The following is a 19920-nucleotide window of genomic DNA, read 5'->3' as shown; positions in this document are numbered from 1 at the left end:
GTTACGACTTTTCATAGCAATGCACTTATTGTATTGAGTTGCTGACATTCATTCTTGTACGAAGCTAAGAAGTATCATATTTTTTATACAGGAGCTTATTTTTCTAAAAGTCTTTTGTGAAAGGCAAAAGTAAATACACATCAGAATAGATTTATTTATCGTTTGCCGTAAGCTCTTGGACATGTGTGGTACAATGAGCATTTAAAGTAAGTTAGGTGGGCGTAAGGCCTCGTGTGGGGTAAAAAACCGCACCGACTTTTTGAATTGACTGCCATCGATATAAGAGTTGATCATCAGGTGGCAGATTTATCTTATTGATTGTTGTAACTTGTTCGTCCCGGCAGGTTTCTCCAGAGGAGAGAAAATTAGGTACGGCTGTATTTTACTTCTTACATGTTACTTTTCTGATGTTTTAGCTGAACATTATATAATGCAGGGTTTGAAAAAAAAGGTTCAACTAATTACCTGTTGACACAACTGCTTTTGAGCTTCACTTTGGCTTCCAAATAATTGTTCCAGTTCATCCCCAAAATCAACAACAGCACATTTGTCTGAAAATGGCCAAATGAGACAAATCCCCACTGGTGTTCTGGGTTAAATCCCTGCAACTCCAGCAGTGTGACGACAGTTCTTCAATGATAACCCCAGCAAAAGATGACATTCAGCACACATTTTGTGAGATTATCTCACACGAGGATATAATTCCACTGTCTAAAATAAAGATTTAGGGGAAATATTCCGACAAAGTATTGAAATCTGTGCCAATAAAGAACAAATGGAAGGAGAATGCATGGGAAAAGAAAAGCTTGCTACTGAGAAGAAGGGGCATGTCTAAGGAAGAAAAGAGCATGCTATAGAAACAAAACGACACAAGAGGGCTTCGTAAGTGCCAAAAAGGAAGAAAACAGAACAAATAACCAGGTGATTATTCTTTAGAGTCAAACTCAGATTTCTCACATTACGAGAGTAGCTCTGATATAATCTTACTATTTGGCGAAGAAGAAGAAGAAGAGCTGGGACTTCAAGAAAGACTCAGAGCGCCTAACAAAGTACACTATTAACTAGGATTTACTTGGCACCTAAATAGCTTTGCCTAAGTAATTGAACTCTTTTAGGTTATCCTACTAATCCTCCTTTCGTGGAGAAGAAAGTATTGTTTTTGTATAAGTATTTTAAGCATTCATTACGTTCCAATTTACATTTCAATTCAGTATTGTGTTCGGTAACTTGCCCCCCCCCCCCCCTTTACCGGGTAAAACCACGCGATTTTTGTTTTAGCTAAATTACAAATCTCTCTACAATTAACTATGAGATATTGCTGGAATTTGGATGGTTTACAGGTAACAACCCACCCATGACTTCAATTTGAAATCGCAGGGAAAACTACCCCTCATTGACCACAATGATAGAAATACTGAACATTGCGGGGTATTACTACCACCTACTCTACACCAACTGAGAAACCAAGTACATCGTTTTAAATTCAAAAATGGTTCAAATGGCTCTGAGTACTATGTGACATAACTTACGAGGTCGTCAGCCCCTAGAACTTAGAACTACTTAAACCTAACTGACCTAAGGACACCACACACATCCATGCCCGAGGCAGGATTCGAACCTGCGACCGTAGCGGTCGCGCAGCTCCAGTCTGTAGCGCCTAGAACCGCTCGGCCACTCCAGCCGGCTCGTTTTAAGTACATTGGCTATAAAGTAAATGTGAAACATGCAGTAAAATGAACAGCACAGTAAGCAATGTACTGGACTATGAAGTGCCAGTGAAAATACTCTGCAAGGAGAACCAGTAGAAAGGAACAATAAAGTAATCAGTAAGGTTAAATGAACACTAAAATCAGCAATAAAAGAACATTAACATGAACAATAAACAAGTAGTGAAAAGAACAACAAAATGAACAGCAAATTTACACTAAAAAGAGAAGGGTGACAGTGATTAAGGAAGATGGACAGCAAACGTAGTCCTTAAACATTATCTAAACCAACCAATCAGTTCATATGTATTTGTTTTTGGTCGGCCCTGTGCACGCTCTGTTGTTGCAGTAAATAGACAATTAATATCGTACGCAATGTGGAGTAGGTTAGAACTGTGTGTGTCCCAAACAGACTCCAACGATATGTTAATGGAGAAGAGAAACATTTTGAACACAGAGAGAAGCGAAAAAGAGCGATTTATGAAATAAACGACATGAAAACTCCCACACAATTCAATATACGAAAGCACGCTATAAAATTCATACGATTGCTTAATTCAGCTAAAAATTACCCCCCACCCCACCCTCCCCCCCCCCCCCCCACACACACACACACATTATATATTACGTTGTACTTATTATCTGTACTATGTGATACAGTGAAGTACTATTCCACTAGATACAGAAGATTGTTTCTATCAAAACAAATTTTGCAAATCCAGTGATGCGTTAAACTTGTTGTGTAACATCGTAATTTCGTGAACTCTTGAAGAACAAAACATAGCAATTTAAAAAAAATAAAAGTTTGGAAAACGCATGCGATACTTAGGCGTTTGGTTCTAAATGAAAGGAGTGTAATTTACAAAAAGAGAGAAGATCGAAAATAGTAGTAAGTCCAAAAAACAAATACTCGCTGCACGTTCTCGCTTTACGAGAGAGCAAACTGGCAAGTAGCCCAGCAAGCGCCAAGCGTTGGGGCACGTGCCTCTCTGCCTCTGCAAGAAAAAAAAAAAAGACAGTCTGGTGAGCACGTGCGCGGGCCACTCTGCTGCACACACGCTTTCACATGTGTGGCGTGTGTGAGCTGCCCCCTCCCCGCGGGCGATGCGCGTGTCACACGCGCCACACCACACACGCTCGCCCGACTAGCGCACAGGGTAGCAGCAGCTGCAAGGAGGTGGCACCCGTCTGGCCGGCGTGCTCACATATGCCTCTCCTGCTTCACATATGCCGCGCCCGCCGCCTTCCCCTCATTCCGCTGCCCCACTACTCGCCCGGCATCTGGCTCCCCCCTGGCGCAAGCGCAGACCACTTACGTGTTGTCTGATATATCCGCATAGCACTTGTTATACTTTTCGCTAATAGAAAACCAGTTTCACAAGTGCTTGTATGTGTAACACAAACTCTTTTACGACACGGACTGGACTAAGAAGCAAGCACATAAGCTGCAACATGCTACAAAATACTTTCAACACAAGAGCGATTCATTAAATTCTCAGAGGTAACATATTGTATATGTTAATCAAAACACTACACCTCATTACCGCATTATTGTATCTGAACAGCTCCGAAACATAAACACCAACTTATTTTGTTGTCTTCAGTCCAAAGACTGGTGTGACGCAGTCTCTACGCTACCTGTTCATGCATCCTAGGCGAGCCTCTTGATCTCCGAATAACTACTGCAACATACATCGTTCTGAATCTGCTTACTGTATTCACTCTTGGTCAGCCTCTACGATTTTTACCCCCCCCCCCCCCCTTTTTACCTCGAATACTAAATTGGTGATCCCTTGATGTATCAGAATGTGTCCTATCAACCGTTCCTTCTTGTGGTCAAGAAGTGCCACAAATTTCTTGTTTCCCCAATTCTATTCAGTATCTTCTCATTAGTTACGTGATCTACCCAACTACTCTTCAACATACTTCTGTAGCACCACATCGCAAAAACTTCTATCCTCTTATTGTCTAAAGTGTTTTTGGCTCTGAGCACTATGGGACTTAACATCTATGGTCATCAGTCCCCTAGAACTTAGAACTACTTAAACCTAACTAACCAAAGGACATCACACAACACTCAGTCATCACGAGGCAGGGAAAATCCCTGACCCCGCCGGGAATCGAACCCGGGAACCCGGGCGCGGGAAGCGAGAACGCTACCGCACGACCACGAGCTGCGGACTAAAGTGTTTTTCGTCCATGTTTCACTTCCGTACGTGGCTACACTCCAGACAAATACTTCAAGAAAAGACTTCCTTACTCTTAAATCTATATTCGACATTAATAAATTCGTCTTCTTCAGAAATGCTTTTCTCGCTATTGCCAGTCTACATCTTGTATTCTCTCTACTTCAACCATCATGAATTATTTTGTTGCCCAAATAGCAAAGCCCATCTACTACTTTAAGTTTCTCGTTCACTAACCGATTCCCTTAGCGTCACTTAATTTAAATCTACCACATTCGATTATTCTTGTTTTGCTTTCGTTGGTGTACAGCATATCTCCTCCTTTCACTCCGTTCAACTGCTTTTCCAAGTCCTTTGCTGTCTCTGATGGAATTACGATGTCATCTACGAAACCTCAAAGTTTTTTATTTCTTTTCCCTGAATATTAATTCCTACTCCAAATTTTACTTTGGTTTCCTTTATTGCTTCTTCGTTGTGCAGATTGAACGACATCGGGGGCAGGATACAACCCTGTCTCACTTCCTTCTCAACCATTGCTTCCCTTTCCTGCCCCTCGACTCTTATAACAGCCTTCTGGTTTCTGTAGAAGTTGTAAACAACATTTCGCTTCCTATATTTTACCCCTACTACTTTCAGAATTTCAAAGAGAGTATTCCAGTCAACACTGTCAAAAGTTTTCTCTAAGTCTACAAATGCTATAAACGTGGGTTTGTTTTCGCTTAACCTATCTTCTAAGATAAGTTGGAGGATCAGTATTGGCTCGCGTGTTCCTACATTTCTCCGGAATCCAAACTGATCTTCCCCCAGGTCGGCTTTTACCAATTTTTCCAATCTTCGGTAAAGAATTCGTGTTAGTATTTTGCAGCCATGACTTATTAAGCTGATAGTTCGGTAATTTTCACACCTGTTAGCAACTGCTTTCTTTGTGGCTGGAAATGTTCCATTCTTCTTGAAGTCTATATCTATATCTACATCCACATGGATAGTCTACAAATCACACTTCAGTCCCTGACACAGGGTTCACCGAACAACCTTCACAATAATTCTCTATTATTCCAACCTCGAACAGCTCGCGGAAAAAACGAACACGTACATCTTTCCGTGCGAGCTCTGGTTTCCCTTATTTTATTACAATGATCGTTTCTCCCTATGTAGGTCGGCGTGAGCAAAATATTTTAGAATTCGAAGGAGAAAGTTGGTGACTGAAATTTCGTGAGAAGATTTTGCCGCAATGAAAAACGTCTTTGTTTTAACGATTTCCACACCAAACCCTGTATTGTGTCAATGACACTCTCTCCCCAATTTCTCGATAGTAAAAAACATGCTGATCTTCTTTGAACTTTCTCGATGTACTCTGTTAATCTTATCTGGCAAGGATCCCACACAGCGCAGCAGTAATCCAAAAGAGGACGGACAAGCGTAGTGTACGCACTCTTTAGTAGATCTGTTGCATCCCCAAAGTGTTCTGCCAATAAATCGCAGTCTTTGGTTCGCCTTCCCCACAACATTCTTTTCGTGTTCTTTCCAATTTAAGTTGTTCGTAATGGTAATTCCTAAGTTCTTAGTTGGATTTACGGCCTTTAGATTTGATTGATTTATCATGTAACCGAAGTTTAACGGATTTCTTTCAGCACTCATATGGACGACCTCACGCTTTTCATTATTCAGGGTCCATTGCCAATTTTGACACCATACAGATATCTTTTTTGCGTTTTGCAGTTTGTTTTGACCTTATCATGACTTTACTAGACGATAAACGATAGCATCATCTGAAAACAACCTGAGACGGCTGCTCGGATTGTCTCCTAAAGCGTTTATAGATAAGGAACAGCAGAGAGCGTATAACACTACCTTGGGGAAAGCCAGGAATCACTTCTGCTTTACTCGATGACTTTCCGTCAGTTACTTCGAACTTTGACCTCTCTGACTTGAAATGGCGAGTCCGATCACATATCTGAGACTATGTTCCAATAGCACGTAATTTGACGACAAGCCGCTTGTGAGGTATAGTGTCAAAAGCCTTCTGGAAATCTATAAATACGTAATCAATTTGAAATATCTTGTCAATAGCACCCAACACTTCGTGTGAGTTAAGAGCTAGGTAGTTGTGTTTCACAAGAACGATGTTTTCTAAACTGTGTGTGAATAGACCGTTGTTTTCGCCCCGCGGGGTAGCCTCGCGGTGTGGGGCGTCTTGTCACGGTCCGCGCGGCTCCCTCCGTCGGAGGTTCGAGTCCTCCCTCGGCCATGGGTGTGTGTGTCGTCCTTAGCGCAAGTTAGTTTGTGTTAGATTAAATAGTGTGCAAGCTAAGGGACCGATGACCTCAGCAGTTTGGTCCCATAATGACCTTACCACAAATTTACAATTTTTTAACCGTTGTTTTCGCGGTAATTCATATTGTTCGAACACAATATATAGTCCAAAATCCTGCTGCATAACGACGTTGATGATATGGGCCTGTAATTTAGTGGACTACTCCTACTGCCCCTTTTAAATACTGATGCGACCTGTCCAACATTCTAGTCTTTGGGTACGAACCTTTCATCGAGTGAGGGGTTGTATACGATCGTTAAGTATGGAGCTATTGCATCAACATAGTCTGAAAGGAAACTAATTGCTATACAGTCTGGACTGGAAGACTTCCTTTTATTTAGTCATTTAAGTTGCTTAACTACTCCGAGGATATCTATTTCTAAGTTACTCATGTTGGCAACTATTCTTGATTCGAATCCTGGAATATTTACTTCGTTTCTTTGGTAAAAGTATCTCGTAAGGCTGTGTTTAGTAACTCTGCTTTAGCAGCATTGTCATCGATAGTACTTCCAATGCTATCCCGCAGAGAAGGTATTGATTGTGTCTTCCTGCTGGCATACTTTACATACGACCAGAATCTTTTTGGATTTTCTGCTAGGTTTCGAGACAAAGTTTTGTTGTGGAAACTATTAAAAACATCTCGCAATAAGGTCCGCGCTAAATTACGAGCTTCTGTATAAGATCGCCAAATATTGGAGACTTTGCGTTCGTTTAAATTTGGCTTGCTTTTTTTGTTGTTTCTGTACAGTTCTGACCCGTTTTGTGCAGCAAGGGGGATCTGCTCCGACGTCTGTTTATTTATTTGCTGTCGATACTATTCCTTTGACTTCAAGCCACATCTGGTCTACACTTACCGGTACATTGTTTATTTTTAACGGGTGGAGATTGTCTCTGAGGAAGGCGTCAGTGAATTTCTATCTCCTGTTTTGAATGGGTATATTTTTCGTTTATTTTTGGAGGATTTTGGAGTTATAATATTCAGTCTCGCTACGACAACCCCATGTTCACTAATCCCTGTATCCGTTTTGATGCTTGTTATTAGATCAGGATTTTTTGTTGCTGAGAGGTCAAGTAATTTATACCAAATAAATTAGCAAACGACAGAGCTGATTCCCCTCGGAACACAAAATGGTCAGAACACTGTTGCAGGTAGAACGAAAGTCTGGGGATATTTCGTCTGTGTCATAAATCTTGAACACCAGATGGAAGAGTTTTGTTATGGCTGGCTCTCCCAAGGCTATCAGCCCTTGTTTCACCTTAGATCTTTCAGAGCTCTGTCAGGTTCTTCTAGCACTATCATATCTCCCAGTTCTTCTTCATCTATGCCCACTTCCCTTTCTGTAATATTACCTTCTAGTACAGCTCCGTTGTATAGTCCCTCTATATACTCCTTCCACCTTTCAGCGTTCCCTTGTTTGCTTAGACTGGTTTTACATCTGAGCTCTTGATATTCACACAGCTGCTTATCTTTTCTCCAAAGGCCTCTTTTAATTTATAATAAATAATTCAAGAACAGTCTTAATCGCATTTATTATTGTTATAATATCGCCAATCGGTTTCAACCTATAACGATATGTTTACGTAATGTGTATACATAAACATACAGTTATAAATGTCCCGGTTCGTAGTCTCTAATTATAACAATATGTTACTTTAGTGCTGTAACATATAGCTATAATCAGCGGTGGAAACATATTTGCGAACGCCGACCGTGTGCGGCTGTTTCTTGTTGGATCGTCTGATCAGTCGGAAGTTGCATTGCAGAGGAGAGTAAATGCCTATTCAAAATATAATTATTTTGGATAGTTCAACATGAATTTCCTAAGGGACCGTAGTTTATCATGCATTTACCAGTAGAATATGGCGCGGAGAAAATATTTCGCCGCATGCAACTTCCGTCCGAACTCGACGAAAGAATTCGTGACTGTGAACTCTCTACTTGGCAGAAACATATAGAAAATTAAATAATTTCATGAAGAAGTGCGACACAGATTCTATAGTAAATGAATAGTCCATACACCAGTTCCATTTAACTCTGAATTTATGGCAATTAATAGACGAACTTACACTGCAATGAAGGATTTAACATGGATGTCGTTTTGACTGGCACTTCTCTTAATGAAAACAATTCCTTTGACGTTTTCACATACACGTCGCACAATAAATCTACTGCTAGGCACTTTTAGTATTACACATTTACTTTACACTAGAACAATATTAATTTTAACAATAATAATACGGCGGCAAGACATGCGCGTCCGACACAAGTTACAGGAGACAAGAGAAGAATGAGTAACTGTTCATCAAAAAAAAAAAAAAAAAAAAAAAAAAAAAAAAAAAAAAAAAAAAAAAAAGTGTAAAAGTGTTCTTCTTCTGTCCGTTTTTCGCGCCGCGGTTTTCAAAGTCAATAACTCACTGCATCTCTGACGGCGCTTCGACAATAAACAAGTTACGTCACAGGTCGTTCACCTTTTACATTCTCGCAACATTATTTGCTAACTGTAGCTGTTGCCGAGCGACTGCTCGATTAGTGAATGATTTAAAATGATAAGACAATCACATAATGTTACAAACCCGACGTAGGCGTTTACACCATTGGTCGACTGCTAGTGGTGTCACTCCTGTCTACATAATGGCAGGAAACTATCCCGGCACTTTCCTGCCGTTATGTAGACAGGAGTGACACCACCAGCAGTCGACCAGTGGTGTAAACGCCCAGAAGATGACCCCTACGTCGGGTTGAAACCGGTTGGCGGTATTATAACAATAATAAATGCGATTAAGACTGGTCTTGAATTATTGATTAACCATACTAATCGCTGCTTCTCTCCACAACCATGTTGTCAAAAAAACTCTTTTAATTTTCCTGTAGGCGGTACCTACCTTTCCCCGAGTGAAATATTCTTCTAAATCCTTACATTTGTCCTTTAGCCCTTCCTGCTTAGCCATTTTACAAATCCTGTGAAGTGATTTTTTAAACGTTTTTAGTACCTTTCGCCTGCTTCACTTGCTGAATTTTTAGATTTTCTTCTTTCATCAATTAAATTCAATATCTCTTGTGTTATACAAGGATTTCTACTAGGTCTTGGTTTTTTACACATTCGATCCTCTGCTGCCTTCACTATTTCATCTCTTAAAGCTACCCATTCGTCTTCTAGCGCACGTTAAATACAAACTGAGTTACTTGCTCTGCTACTTGCACTGCTCGATTGTGCTACCAGATTCCTAAGCTTAAAGAAAATGAAGTATGTGACTTTCGTTGAAATGAATAACCACGAAACCGTGCCTAGTTTCCACCAAATGAAGTCGGGTTCACCACTTACTATGTAAATCACAGTAGTTATGCGCATGTTTCTCGTTTTTCACCTTATCATCTCTTGTCAGAAGACTAATCTATAAACTTATTTTCATATTTACGTGCGTCCGCAGTTCTGCAGTGCTTTAAAAACGACACTTCCCACCTGGTTTTTTGTTAAATATTTCACCTCAGCATGTGAAAATATTTCACTATCGCCAGCCAGACTATATATGGAGAAAAGATCATCACAATAAAAGAAGACAAACCAGAGCTCGTACAGAAAGACTTAAGTGTCCATTTTTTTCACATGCCGCTAGAGAGTGGAACGGTAGATAAATAACATAGGCCGACGATGGAAAAACTTTTTTGCTGAAAATGCCTTATTCTTATGTTTTTAGGGTGCGAAATCCAAATAATATACTTAAAAAGCTGTATCACCCATCATTTCTTCACAATTTACAGTTAAATTTATTAAATTAACTGATTTTTCAAAGAATTTAACAACTTTTATATAGTTAAAATAATTTTGAAAGGAGGTGTAATGAATGTAGATGATGTTGTGATTTTGAAAGGAGGTGTAATGAATGTAGATGATGTTGGTAGCATTACTGAAAAACATTTGCCGTAAAAAAAAAGTCAATCCTATTTTTGTGTTAACAGACGGTGTTGTGTTTACTGTCAGCCTAACCTCACTTTCCCATTTCCTATACATGTGCTCAACACAGTGTCTAATCGTGCTTGTAAAAACTCTGCTGACAGTTTTTGTTATATTTGTGGTGAATTTGTGATTAAAAAAACACCAAAGAAACATTACAGACTTTGTGAAAAAGGTTTAGCTATCATACTTTGGATCTCAACTTGGTGATCAAGATAAATCTTGGGTGCCGCAAAAGGTGTGTTATGTGTGTGTTGAAGATCTGAGAAAATGGTCCAAAAAGGGGAAAAAGCCTTTAGATTTGCTGTCCTATGATATGGAGGGAGCCAAGAAATCATTATGATGATTGCTACTTTTGCACTGTTGATATTACTGGTCATATCTAATTTAGATGAACCAGATGATGATAAATTCCATTGTAATACAGAAAGCTAGAGCCCAAATTGTTTACTCAGACCGAGCTTAACGATTTGGTTAGGGATCTGGGCTTAACGAAAGAAAAAGCTGAATTGCTTGGCTCTAGGTTAAAAGAAAAGAACTTATTGGCAGTTGGAACCAGCATATACATGTACAGGGTTATTACAAATGATTGAAGCGATTTCACAGGTCTACAATAACTTTATTATTTGAGATATTTTCAAAATGCTTTGCACACACATACAAAAAGTTTTTTTAGGCATTCACAAATGTTCGATATGTGCCCCTTTAGTGATTCGGCAGACATCAAGCCGATAATCAAATTCCTCCCACACTCGGCGCAGCATGTCCCCATCAATGAGTTCGAAAGCATCGTTGATGCGAGCTCGCAGTTCTGGCACGTTTCTTGGTAGAGGAGGTTTAAACACTGAATCTTTCACATAACCCCACAGAAAGAAATCGCATGGGGTTAAGTTGGAAGAGCGTGGAGGCCATGACATGAATTGCTGATCATGATCTCCAGCACGACCGATCCATCGGTTTTCCAATCTACTGTTTAAGAAATGCCGAACATCATGATGGAAGTGCGGTGGAGCACCATCCTGTTGAAAGATGAAGTCGGCGCTGTCGGTCTCCAGTTGTGGCATGAGCCAATTTTCCGCGGGCTACGCGTGAAACTTGCCCGCATGCGTTCACCCGTTTCTTCGCTCACTGCAGGCCGACCCGTTGATTTCCCCTTACAGAGGCATCCAGAAGCTTTAAACTGCGCATACCATCGCCGAATGGAGTTAGCAGTTGGTGGATCTTTGTTGAACTTCGTCCTGAAGTGTCGTTGCACTGTTATGACTGACTGATGTGAGTGCATTTCAAGCACGACATACGCTTTCTCGACTCCTGTCGCCATTTTGTCTCACTGCGCTCTCGAGCGCTCTGACGGCAGAAACCCGAAGTGCGGCTTCAGCCGAACAAAACTTTATGAGTTTCTCTACGTATCTGTAGTGTGTCGTGACCATATGTCAATGAATGGAGCTACAGTGAATTTATGAAATCGCTTCAATCATTTGTAATAGCCCTGTATAGAAAGAGAGAGCAGCAATTTTTCAAGTTTTTCAACAAGAAGGTTATTTAGTGTACTGCTCAGACATTTTCAGTGTGATGAATGAGTTTGGTATTGAATACAAAAAGGAAGACTGGAGGCTGTTTATTGATTCATCCAAAACTAGTGATGGAAAAACCCTATCAAGGCCGCTGCAACACCAACATGATGGGGGACTACTGTTGGTCACTTCACTGAGAAGTTCAGCAAGCGACCCATCGTAAAAAAAGCTACACAAGAAGCTTCAAAGAAAAAAGAAAACCAATTCCAGCTGACAAGTGAAATCTCTATTAACACATTTCATTGTTTTAAGTAACTACAGGCGTTCAATGGCGAGGTTTCAGTGCCCTGACAAATAATAAAAGAAACGAATATGGTAAAAGGGCTGTGTTATCACACAGTCAGGAGCAAAATTACAAAATGACACTCAATCGCTCTCGCTTCACTTGTGCTGACCGACTCGATCACTCTATGTGACAAAGACAACGGAGAAGTGTGAAAGGGGCCATACCTGGTTCGAAGAACAGAGCCAGGCAGTTTAGTGTGAACTGTAAAGTGGTCATGTAGATGTAGATATATTTATTTAGGATCGCTATTTCGACTATTCTACCACTCTCAAGTAACAGCTGACTATGAAGTACCTCTTTGCGTTTTCGTAATATTTGTTCCATTTACGTACCATAATATTTACCAAACGACTATCGGTACCGTGAAATGAGGTTATACCGATAAATTTTTGTTACTGATATTTCACACATCATTAAAACCCCTTTTTACGTAATTTTATAGTTAAAATGCGTGACTCTTTCTCGTCCGTTTGATAACAACAGAAAATCAAAACAAGCGAATATATCACGAGTATGGGAAATTGCTAATCGGTGATACTCTATGGTGTGGGGTAATTCAAGTCAAGGGGTTATTTTGCTTGATTATCGGTGTTACACTCTTCTATAGGTTACAACGATCAAATTTTACGTTTTTAAAAAGGTACAAACACTACTGTAGTTACAAAATAAAAAATAGGCGTACACATTTAAATATGTGAACAAGAAAAATCAAAAATTTTAACACAAGACTCGAAACTTAGTTTAAACACCTGTTTCATTACTATCAGTCCTACTCCACAGAGCTAACATCAATGTCCGAGAAAATAAACTTCTATCGTTTGCAAGATATCGGCTCAATCTCTGTGACGATTTGTTCTTTTCCGATGTCCACTGTGTCTGCAACAATTCCATATTAACTTCACAGAGTCCCGAACTTGTCCTTCTTATCATCTGGTCAATGAAATGCCGAATTATTTTCTTTCCTGGGAATGCGGCAAGAATAATAGCACCATTCAGTAGCTGCTGTTCCTTTCCTGTTTCGACTGAAGTTGAAGTGGTACCTTTGATAGAGAAGTGACATGATTCTAGCAATTCGGAGCCTGATTTTCATCTTCTTGTGACTCTGCACTTTCCACGCTATCCTCCGTGTCGCCGGTGAACAAATCCTTAACCACAATGCATTTCCTGCGAGTTACAGTTAAGCGCTTTGCACAACGGACAGGTGCGCTTGTATCTGGGTCACCAGCTCGGGCTTGCTGGAGATGTTCTTCAAAGGATGCAGTCCAGGACGGTTTGTACTGCTAATACCATTCTCATTTTGTGGAATCTGACGCAACACTTCCTCAGGACAAAAAGGCACAATACTAGTTTTTTTAAACCCTAGTATTATGTTGCTAGCAGATTTCATACCTATTTTCATCAAACTTTCTTTCAACAGCTTATGAAATACTGACTTCTGCATCACTCCTGTTGGATTTCTTCCACTCATCTAACACGCAACCCCATCCCACCTTTAAGGGGCGAAAGAATGCCACGTCAAGAGGCTGGCAAGGATGGGTCGCATTTGGAGGCAGGAGGACAAGTCTAATGTCATATTCCTCACAAAGCTTTGTGACATTTATCGAGGGGTGATTGGATAAGTTATCCCCAATCATTATCTTAGATCCTTGCAGTTTTTTGGTATAGGGCAATAAAATTTTCGTGAACCATGATTCAGCAACGTTAAGACCGAATCAGCCACTCATTTTCCGGTTGTAACCAGCCACATCGATACTCCCTCAGTCCAAATATCATATAGGTGCCTAATTTTGTAAACAGTGAATGGGGGTAACAATGTTCATCTGCAGCTGCAGCCATCATAACACTGATACTAGTTTTAGAGGTATCTAAAATTCTCACGAGATGCTTCGCGCCTCTTTTGACAAACACCTTTTACCTGTCTGGCTCGTCAGAAAAAATTGTTTCGTTGTAGTAAATTATATCAGAGTCACGAACTCCATCAAACGTTTCCCTAATATTATCGTAAAATTCCGTTACGATTTCCCTCGAAACAGCCGCTCTAACTCTTTTCGTGTTGTCTACGATTCTCACCGTCAGTTCGAAGTTTCTTCTCCGAAATGCATGAACCCACTCTAATCCTGGCTGATTGTCTTTGAATCTCGTTTCCATTTTCCCTGTGTGTTGAGGTAACCCTGTACGATGTGACGTACAGCCGTGTTTCTCAGTGAAAAACCCCACTTGATAGATATTAATAAACATTCAACAAGCGTTTTCTCCTCACCCACCTGGCGTTTATACTGGCTCCGCAACTTATCATTAAGGGTTATGTATGGTACAGCAAACTCTTCTGTTGATCTCCTCATGCTTTCCTGATGCTCATTTTCCCCTGACGCACAGCCTTTACTGCATTTTGCAGAAAAATGGAGTTGTATTTGCACCTTCAGCCGCATCCAAGCTTATTGATGTATGTTCTCACAATAAGCGTTACTACACTACAACAACTTTCCATATAAAGCCCTATAACTTTACAATAGCATTACTTAGAAATTTATGTAAATGTTCATATGATACCCAACTAACTAAGGACTAATTAACGATATTAACTTACCTATTTGTACAGTCTGTGAACCTCTTCAACTGAAGTTTTCACTGTTAACCTTTTACACATGCAATATACTTTTTCTTACAAATTTACTGGCCGATTGCAGGTGACACCTGAGCGAAATCTTGGTGTTTAGTCACGTAAATAATAAAGTTACCTTTATTAATACATCGCGCACCGGCTCCATTATTTTAGCAGTTTCACGGGACAGCTCAGCTTTCAAACTACAGGCCAAATAATCGCAATTGCCCCGCTATGTCGGTATTGCCCCACTCTACGGTACGTCTTGTACAATCTGCGTGTGTTGTTTGCACGCAAACGCAAAGGTATTGTTAGCAGTGACAAGTGATAAAACACTCCTCTGCAAAACTTAAGTACAAGATAGATACAGTACACTGGTATGTAATATTTAAGGACGAAAGTATCTTTCGCATGATGTGTCACTGCCAAGTAGCATAGCTCGATGAAACTTGGACCGTACACAGAAAAATTGCTACAGTATAGTACAGAGGGTAACTCAGTGAAATGTGGAATTAGACGAACAGAAATGACACATTTATTCAAAGGCAATAATTACACCCAAGTCCTGACGATTTATGATGGTCTCCTGGACGTTGTCCTTAAATCTAAATTACTAAACGCTCGTAAAATTTACGTTTGCAGTCGGTATTTCTTCGGGGTTCCAGTCAATCAGGACACCTGACCGACATGTGCTCTGTAGTACTTTCATGGCAAACATTGCTGTTACAATGGCTGAATTATTTACGACCTGACTCGAGCGGTTCGCTGACCCCTGATGCTTTTGCTGCAAATATAACGAATGTTTAGTAATAGTGGCCTTTTTCCTAATACTCGGCATATTTGTTTTATTGCTTAGACTTTATCTTAGTGTGGCATCAAGCAGTGGAAGTTAGAAGAGTTAGCTTATATCACATTGGCCCTCTTCAGCGCTAATCTCGTCTTTTGCTGCTGAAATTAGCACCATATGGATGAAGCTGAGTTTGAATTTGACGTTAATATACTTGGTTATTTGCTTGGAGCACTTCACCTGAGCTGCAGCAGGAGCAGCAGTAGAACCTACGACCACCTCATGGATGAAAAATATACTCGTTTTGTCCTTCAAGCCAATGGAGAATGATGAGATTCTTTAACCACAGCTCGAGAACGATATGTGCAGAACACTGAGCTAGGTCTTACTTATACAGGATGTATCAAAAGAATCACCCGATTTGGCACGTCTGTATTCTACATCTACATCCATACTCTGCAAGCCACCTGACGGTGTGTGGCGGAGGGTACCTTGAGTACCTCTATCGGTTCTCCCTTCTATTCCAGTCTCGTATTGTTCGTGGAAAGAAGGATTATCGGTATGCCTCTGTGTGGGCTCTAATCTCTCTGATTTTATCCTCATGGTCTCTTCGTGAGATATACGTAGGAGGGAGCAATATACTGCTTGACTCTTCGGTGAAGGTATGTTCTCGAAACTTTGACAAAAGCCCGTACCGAGCTACTGAGCGTCTCACCTGCAGAGTCTTCCACTGGAGTTTATCTATCATCTCCGTAACGCTTTCGCGATTACTAAATGATCCTGTAACGAAGCGCGCTGCTCTCCGTTGGATCTTCTCTATATCCTCTATCAACCCTATCTGGTACGGATCCCACACTGCTGAGCACTATTCAAGCAGTGGGCGAACAAGCGTACTGTAACCTACTTCCTTTGTTTTCGGATTGCATTTCCTTAGGATTCTTCCAATGATTCTCAGTCTGGCATCTGCTTTACCGACGATCAACATTATATGATCATTCCATTTTAAATCACTCCTAATGCGTACTCCCAGATATTCCTGAAACTAATAGACATATACAAAGAATTTTGTTTGGGAAACTCAAAAAGGTTTTTTTTCATGCCTTTTCATAGGTATGAGATGCACGGCACATGTCAGTGCGGTATTCAGAATGTTCCGACACTGCAGCGAACATGTCTTGAGTTACAGCTGCTGTTATGCGATGTCTCAGTTCATTGCCGCGCGGGATTAGCCGAGCGGTCTTGGGCGCTGCAGTCATGGACTGTGCGGCTGCTCCCGGCGGAGGTTCGAGTCCTCCCTCGGGCATGAGTGTGTGTGTTTGCCCTTAGGATAATTTAGGTTAAGTAGTGTGTAAGCTTAGGGACTGATGACCTTAGCAGTTAAGTCCCATAAGATTTCACACACATTTGAACATTTTGTCCCAGTTCATTCATTGTTGTTAATAACGGAGGCACATAAACAGAGTCTTTTATAAACCCCGACAAGAAATAATCACATACAGTGAGGTCCGGCGACCTCGGAGGCCAGTAATGTAAGTCTGGATCGTTTGGTCCCGTGAGACGGGTCCAACGTTCAGTAATCTTTGATTAAAAAATTCCCACACTTCCAGATGACAGTGTGGCAGTGCCCCATCCTGTTGGTAAATGAAGTCGTTCGAATCAGTCTCCAACTGTGGAAAAAGAAAGTTCTCAAGCATATCGAGATATCATGTAACAGTGTTCTCGGCAAAGAAAAGTGGACCACACACCTTTTCCCGTGAAACTGCACAAAAGACATTAAATTTTAGGCAGTCCCTCTCATGTTGTACAACTTCGTGTGGTTGTTCCGTACCCCGTATTTTCACATTATGACGGTTCACATTTCCATATAAGTGGAATGTTGCCTCGTCACTAAACGCTACGCGTGGAGGAAAAATGTCATCAACGTTGTTGTTTGTCACCTTCACGAAAAGCTTGCAGTAGCTGAATTTTGTATGGTTTCATGTGTAAACGTAAACGCAACACACGCCAGACGGATATCGAGGGTATGTAGAGCTGGCGAACAGCACAGCGAACAGATTTCTGCGGACTTTTGAAACAATGACGAATGCTTTTGACATCTGTGTCAGACACTCGGGGACGGCCCGGCTATTTGCCTTTATACAACCAACCTGTTTCTCGCAATTGTTCATGCCATCGTCTAATGCTCTGTGCTGTAGGAGGATCCCCGCCAACACGAAAGTTACGTTGACCAGTTACTGACTCGCACTGCGCAAAACGTGTAACACAAAACTCTTTCTGTTGTCCCGACACCATTTTCACTAGAACTGAAGTGGGCGCACACTGCTGCCATCTAGCGGGAACCATGTAAAACTCGAGAGTTTGCTTTTTCAACAGTACATTGTTCACACACATATTTCAAATAACATAATAGTTACGATTTTTTAAAATCGGATGACTCTTATTGGTACACCCTGTATTGTAATAACAGAAGGCTCTACCGATTTCGGGTGTAAAATACTTTTAGCGTGATAATATTTGTAATAATAATTTCTATGTAATGCATACCATAAACTATGACTTTCTTTCCAGTAACATTTTGAGCAGTAAACTTGTCATTATAGGATATAAAACAGGACATTTTGTACTTAATTTGGCATGTAACAGACCACTGGAAATTTAATAAATGCGATCAACTGATGCATAACCTATAAATTATGATGGACTTTGAATAATATTTGGAGCACTAAAATTTATGATAGTTTAGCAGCAACGTAAAATTTCAATTGGGTTAATAAGATGTGTGATCACCACGGACGGCAATGCATGCTCTGCAAAGTTTGGTAAGGAATTCTTGTGATAAGGCGTTCCACCCTCACATCAGCGCGGTTGACAACTGCTAGACGTCGCTGGTGCATGTGGACGGGTTGCACACCGCATCCAACACGCGCTCGACGGCATTTAAGTCGGGAGAACGAGCGTGTCTGTCCAATTCCTGAATATCCTGAAGTTCCAAAGAGCTCCTGCACCTGAGCTGACAGATGAAACTGCCTATTGTGATCCATAAAAATGCACTCAAGCCAGACTGTACCCCTGAGAAAATGGTTCAAATGGCTCTGAGCACTATGTGACATAACTTACGAGGTCATCAGCCCCTAGAACTTAGAACTACTTAAACCTAACTAACCTAAGGACGTCACACACATCCATGCCCGAGGCAGGATTCGAACCTGCGACCGTAGCGGTTCCAGACTGTAGCGCCTAGAACCGCACACTGGCCGGCGTACCCCTGAGAAGACACGCTGGGAAGGAGTACAGTGTGACAAAAACTTTGACTGGTGTGTGAACGGCGTTCAAACATTTCGAGGTCAGTATGCCCATGCAACAGTATGCCTCCGTACATCATAATACGCGGATCACCAAAACGACCGTGTTAGACAATGTTTAGGTGTTGCCACCTTTCGCCAAATGAGGGTACCTCGAGAACTGTGCCTAACACGATGTCTTCACGTTTGCGGTGACTCGGCCTTGTGGCGTATGTTGGCAGCGTCGTTCACGCAGACGGACCCGGACTGCTGCGGCTCGGACCGCGGCCACCGCAACTGCCTGCCGCTGAGCCTGCCCCGCGACGACGCCTTCTACCGCCAGCACGGCCAGACCTGCATGAGTGTGCTGCGCTCCAGCGCCGCCGTCCCACAGGAGTGCCGCCTCGGTACGTAAACACCGCCTTCCACCTAACTAGGGGAAGCGTACTTACCGCCAACTGTATTTCTTTACTGCGTTCATGGGACAATACGAGGGGCGTTTGAAAAGTCCGTGCAAAAATAAAAACTACTTACGTGTTTGGGGTAAACCTTTTTTATTTTTCGACATAGTCTCCTTTTGGATCTATACACTTCGTCCAACGCTGTTCTAATTTGTTGATCCCTTCCGAATAATAGGAATTATCCAAGTCTGGAAAATAGCTGCAATCACCTCCTCGTTTGAATAAAACCTTTCTCCTGCCAGCCACTTCTTCAAATTGGGGAACAAATAGTAGTCCAAGGCAGAAAAGTCTGGAGAATAGGGCGGATGTGAAACGAGTTGGAATCCTATTTCCAATAATTTTGCGACCGCAACTGCTGAGGTGTGTGCTGGAGCATTGTCGTGATGGAAACGGACTTTTTTGAGGTCAAATCGCCGGTGTTTTTCTTGCAGCTCAGTTTTCAAACGGTCCAATAACGATGAATAATATGCACCTCTAATAGTTTTACCCTTTTCCAGACAATCAATGAGGATTATTCCTTGCGAATCCCAAAAGACAGTAGTCATAACCTTTCCGGTCGAACGAATGGTCTTCGCCTTTTTTGGTGCAGAGTCTCTCTTGGTAATCATTTATTTAGACTGTTCTTTGGTCTCAGGAGTATAGTAATGTATCTATGTTTCATCCACAGTGACGAAATGACGCTTAAAGTCCTGCAGATTATTCCTGAAGAGCTGCAAACCATCCTTGTAACACTTCACATGATTCCGTTTTTGGTCAAGCATGAGCAATCG

At 41.3% G+C, this 19920-nt stretch overlaps 1 protein-coding gene across 1 annotated transcript in view; it reads left to right on the top strand.

Moving 5' to 3' along the window:
- The window catches only part of LOC126161714 (peroxidase-like), a gene marked incomplete at its 5' end in the record, with an annotated part of 240793 nt that overhangs the window by 143931 nt on the left and 76942 nt on the right, over nucleotides 1-19920 (top strand). The window contains one exon of the mRNA XM_049917747.1: nucleotides 18932-19096. Coding sequence (XP_049773704.1) covers nucleotides 18932-19096 — 165 coding nt within the window. The remainder of the gene's footprint in view (nucleotides 1-18931; nucleotides 19097-19920) is intronic.

Source organism: Schistocerca cancellata, chromosome 2 (genome assembly GCF_023864275.1).
Source record: "Schistocerca cancellata isolate TAMUIC-IGC-003103 chromosome 2, iqSchCanc2.1, whole genome shotgun sequence".
NCBI classification, from domain to species: domain Eukaryota; kingdom Metazoa; phylum Arthropoda; class Insecta; order Orthoptera; family Acrididae; genus Schistocerca; species Schistocerca cancellata.
This window is presented reverse-complemented; position numbering and strand designations above follow the sequence as displayed.